Source organism: Tuber melanosporum (assembly GCF_000151645.1).
Source record: "Tuber melanosporum whole genome shotgun sequence assembly, scaffold_10, strain Mel28".
NCBI lineage: Eukaryota > Fungi > Ascomycota > Pezizomycetes > Pezizales > Tuberaceae > Tuber > Tuber melanosporum.
In genome coordinates this window covers 173,171-178,593 of record NW_003299150.1, presented here as the reverse complement: position 1 = coordinate 178,593, position 5,423 = coordinate 173,171, and the positions used below count along the sequence as shown (strand labels likewise).

The following is a 5,423-nucleotide window of genomic DNA, read 5'->3' as shown; positions in this document are numbered from 1 at the left end:
GTTTAGAGAGACGGCGTTATGTGTATTCTCTCCAAATCTTCCCGAACCAGAGTCGACTTCACTGCTGTACGATAGCCTATCGTGGGTCCATCATACCGACCATGGCAACTTGGTCCACTTTTTAAATATCTGAAACCGTAGCACACTGCCCAGCCTTGTACAAGTACAGTACCCGAACCTCTTGATCCAAGCATTACTCGTATAGACGTGTTTCCGTTCCTCCAGCCCTATTTCAGAAGATAAAAATACTCTCCCGAAAAGAACTCATCACGAAAGCAAGTGTACTCTAACCGAGGGAGATCGCACTCACATTTCTTTTATGCCTTATGTCTTGCACACAGTTGGCTACGGTATAAATCATCATCCTCACACTACATCTACAAGGCTTCACTCGGGAAAAAAAGGTATGATAGACTTTAGATTAAGCTAAGCTAGTGAAAAGACATAACAATTAAAATACCAGAAACAATCTATCTGCCAGCCCCCCCCCCAAACTACAACTTTATCTTCGCGGCGTCGTAGTATAAGTCAATGAGGCAGCTAGCACTCCAGGCTTGTGTAGGACTAGAGTCATAACAGACCTCACCATTTTTGTTCGTTAACTCCGTCAGGCCAGCCCAAGGGCTCTCGTTGATAGCCTTGCGGCATCCGTCCATGCGGAGGTTGATCTGCTGGAGCGTTTCGATGTTGGGCGGGTTGAAGGTGAGAAATGCCCTAAGGTAGAAACCCGTTGGCCACAACCACTCTGGGCCCTGGTGGTAGTTACGACCCTTAGAGGTAGCGAAATCATCGCTGTCCTCACTGTTGCGGTAATAGGGGCGATAGTCTTTGTTTATGGGGCTGCTTCTTTGTTAGTCGGTGATGAAGTCAAGATTGGGCAGCTAGGAGCGTACTCAAGTGTAGCCATCCCAGTTGGCCCTCGGAGAACCTCATCGGCTATCTCAAGACATCCAATCGCATGTTGGGGCACAAAGAGGTCCGGCGCTACCGTCATTGCAACCGCAAAGTTGGGTCTCAATTGGTAGTCCTCATACTCTTTCCCTCCGCCGTAGAGATCCTTATAGATCCCACGCCTCTCGACGAGTTCAGGCTTAATAGAATATTTGGAATCTTCCGCCGGATCTTCTGGGACAAAGTAGAGCTTTTCAAAGTTCTTCTTAAGCAGGTCTGCCCACACGGCAAAGGTAACGACCCTTCCTTCGCTAGTCTTCACACTATCCCATTCGTATAGCCCCTTCTTCCCCAACTCTGTTACCCACTTCAGTGTGCTATACAATAGCCCCGTGATTTCAATCGCCGCTCCGTCACGAGGGGTTCCTGTTTGCCACTATCAGCCCCTACTCCGAATCTCTCGGAATCTCTGACATACCTGGAACTCCTTTATTGCCGGCCCTCTCGCTCTCCCCCATCTTGTCCATCCACGTTCCGCAGTTGAATTGGCTTCCCCCTTTGATTATTCCAGTCGTCCAATCCGGTTTGACACTAACGGTAAAACCTTCCCATTTCATTTGACTATCCAAACCCGGCCCGGCATTCGCTTCCAGGAACTCAAAACCCAAGGCGTGTCTCTCCAGCGCCTCGTGGATGATCTCAGCAATAGTGCTCTCCCGGGTATACGCCCGCGGGTCATCATAATTGAACCAGGTATCGTCGAACGGGAGGAATCGGCGTTTGACCCTCTCCTGCAGCAGCTCAATTCCGTTGGGAACAATTTTGGTGTAATCTTGAACAGCCTGAAGATAGAACCATATGCTATCGCGAGCGTTGTACCTAGGTTTCCTCCCACCATCTAGGAGGTTGGGAATCATTCCATGCTTGAGAACCGATCCGAAAGCCAGAATGTGCTCCTTCGCGTCTTCATACCTCCCAGTTGCCAGAAAGAGACCACGGATGGATATGAAAACATCCCGTCCCCAGCAACGCATGTAATCATATGAAAAATGTGGTAGCCCGGCGGCCATGCAAGCAACCTTCTTACCAGGCCATAGAGAAGTAGAATTCATGAGACTACACGGCAATGTCAGAATGGTTAAATTCAATAGGGAGAAGGGTTGAAACAGACCCAGTCATTTGCAACGATACGAGTGACAACCCCTTCAAGAATGCCGTCCCCTCCTGGATATCCTCAGTGAAAAAACTTGTAGCCCTATCAACAGCAGCGGTATATGCCGTTTGCACAACCAACGCAAAGTATCTCGGCAACAAGAAGCCCGGAACAGATCTAATTCGGTCAAATCTTTCTTTCAACCACTTCGCCGGTCCCGCAAGACCCTTGTTACCGCGAGCTTCAAGTTTTTCCAACCTACCCACAATGTAGTCGAGTGCCCATTGGCCGTCTCTAAGATGTTGACAAATAGGATGTGCAAGATCATTGTTCCGGATAACTTCCTTCAACACCGACCACCACCCCTGAAGTCCTGCGTAGACCAAAGCTCCGTATCCAGGGATATTGTAGCATCCATCTTGGTTATCGCTTGAATCCTTTTCCTCCGACTCACAGCGATAGAGTACAAAGTTCAAGTCCACCAAGCTTGTGTTGGCAAATGCCTCCTCAGCACCGCTGGTGACAAACCGAGCCAACGATTCTCCATCGGTTCCGGGAATCCAGGTTTCGAGCAAAGCGATACTCCCGGGTGGGAAATTTTCTGGTACGGTAATTGTGGTTGTATTTCCGTTGCCCTCAATCTTCGGGCTCCCCACCTCCGCAAGCTTGGCTGGTAATCCGGTAAGATAGTCGGGATGGTTGAGAACTTTCACCTTCCCTTCTTCGCTGCCATCCGCCACTAAAGTCCAGCTTCCAATAACCTTAGCTTTAGTTCCCGTAACAGTGATCGGGTTAAAGTCGCCTCTGTGATCTCCGGGGCCAAACGCGGTATGCGCAATTAAAAAGTAGCCCTTGTGACTCTTAGGATGTACTCTGTGGACCGTGACATATTCTCCCTCGTGATGAACATGCATCTCCGTGAACCCATCTTTCCCCATCTCGGTGTGGATTCGATTGAGAAGACTCTTGACTTTACCAATACCGGGAGTTGTTTCATCAATTTTTTCCGGTGGTGGATAATATATTCTTGGCTCTGTGACTAGATTGAGTAACTTCGGATAAATCTCGTCATAACCCATCACAGAACCAATACCGCAGTCGCACATTGCAACCAAAGCACCGTTCGGAAGCGTGTCCTGAGGAGTTCTCTTCTGGGTGGGTGTTTCATTATCGTGAGTGCAGTCCATGAAAAGGGCGTGAATCGGACTCGCCGTAACAGCTTTGATCACTTCTCTGCTATCACTCGCCCCATTGACTTTCAACTTGTTAGAGGGTGCATCGGAAACGGTGCTACCTCTGACCACAAGCTCCTGCCTAAAGCTTCCGATTGGCTTTCCACCATGTCTATGCACAAGCCTTGAGAGTTCCCCCGGACCCCATGCAACCATTGCTTCACGAACAAGACTCCCGAGCCCTAGGTGCTCAACAAATCGCCTATCCTCGTATTCACTCCCGGTGAAAAGCTCGGCGACAACGTATAGGTCTTCCCGCACCTCTCTCGCGACATCGAGAAGGTATTGACCGACGTGGATGGGAGTAGAATGACAGTTATCGATACGGAAACCATGGAAACACCGTGCCATAAGTTTAGTATAGTCAACCATAAACTGCCATAAGAACGGATTGTCTTCCGGCTTATCACCAAACCTTAACTTCACACAGTCGCCCCACACAATGACTTCTCTTCGCAGGTAAGATCGTGATTTCGGGCCAGCAAAGTCCGCAACGTTGCTCCAAATCCACCCATTGTTGGCCAGTGCCAGACTCTTGGGGTCGTGCTTCGCGGTTATCTCGTTCTTTGGTAGTCGGGTAAAGTAAGTTTCGATGATTGGGCTCTCCCTGGTTATCTTGCCCATCTTGGGGCCGTTAGAGTCTAGTCGGAGGTAAGTGATGCGATTGTAGATCTGTTCTAGGATCTCGGAACAATCGAGGTCGTATTCCTTGTAGAAGGGAAGATTGATCTCGTCAAGAACTTTGACAAGGGCCTTCTTCGCTTCCTCAACCTGCTCCACATTTTTGGGGTCCGGTTTACCGCATTCCAAAGTGAGGAAAGCCGCACCTATCTCGGGGTCAATTGTCCGGCTGTAACGCGACCCAAGTGAATCCGCTCCCTTGAGCCCATTTTTGATAAGAAACTGCGCTTTGTCGTACAAGGACAACCCCGACCTGTATTCAGCCGTATCAATACGCTTTGAACCGCTCCTCCCCAAAATGTATGCCTCAATGACAGCATCCGTGGCGGCCTCCACATTGACAACGTAGAATTCCCAAAGCCTAAGCGCCCCGATAACATGAGTTTTCACACCGTCCATAAGCTTCAGTAGATCCCCCTTTGTCTCAAGTTCTGCAGGAAACCCCAACGCTTCAAGGTGATTACCAAATTCCAACAGAGCGGTGTCAAGTTCGTACGCCGCTTCGAGCCAAGGGGCAGTGACCAAATTGTAACCAGCTTCCGGATGGCTCTGCAGCCAAAGAGAATTATGAGCGGTGTGATTCCAGACGACATCAGTCAGGCTGAGCAGGCCATGCCGCTTCTCCATCTGATCAACAATCGAAACTACGTCCTCGGTACCGTTCGGGAATGCTTCCGGATCGAATGCAAGCTGATCATATATACTGTACGGCGAATTTGATTCCCCACGGTGCATCATTGGAGTAAAATGAACCATGTTATACCCCTTTTCAGCGATATATTTCATGTACCCATCCCATTTCTCAACAGGGCCGAGCCATTTCGAGACTACCGAGAAGCAGGATAGGGAGTCGAGAGCCAGAGGTTCACTGTTTACGGAGAGGCGTGCAGCAACGGTAAACCAGTGAGTGCCGGTTTTCGCAGCCCCGGATGGCTTCGTTGGTTCCGATCGTTCCTTCAGAGATGGGAGAGGATTATAGGTGATGTAATAGCAAAAGGTACCCGGTAAAGCAATGGGCATATCAATGTGAAGGGTTCGAGAAAAGAAGGGTTGGAGTCTGCAATGATTGGCCGAGCATTAGTATCAATTGCAGAGCACGTAAATATCAATTCACCTATTTCGGTGTTGGTAGTTAACCGGTCCTCGAAGAGCTGTCAGGGTGAAAAAAAATCTCACACAATCACTCCAGCAACCACATATGGGGAAAGGGGCAATGGTGAGTTGTGCGAAAACGAAACAAAATGGTAAACAAACTTGAATTCTCTAAATTTCTTTCTTTCAAACTTTTCACCCCTGACGGGGACATTGGTCCACAGACTCCCATTGCGAGTTATGGGGCTCGCACCTTCAATAGCAATTCTCAAAGTGTAAGGCTCCAGTGGGGGAGGAAGACTGATATGATCGCCAGCAATATCAGGGGCACCAGTGTCGGTGAGAGAAAGCAGGTAAACAAGGGGAGGTGCCAT

At 49.2% G+C, this 5,423-nt stretch overlaps 1 protein-coding gene; it reads right to left on the bottom strand.

Annotated features, from left to right (window-relative positions):
• Positions 1-397: 397 nt before the first annotated feature.
• On the bottom strand, positions 398-5,423 carry GSTUM_00004119001 (uncharacterized protein; the record flags this gene model as incomplete). XM_002842462.2 has 7 exons in its annotated part: positions 398-840; positions 894-1,317; positions 1,370-2,007; positions 2,063-3,263; positions 3,339-3,948; positions 4,024-5,014; positions 5,212-5,423. The coding sequence occupies 7 exons, from the start codon at positions 5,421-5,423 to the stop codon at positions 495-497; spliced, it is 4,422 nt and encodes a 1,473-aa protein (XP_002842508.1). The 3' UTR covers positions 398-494.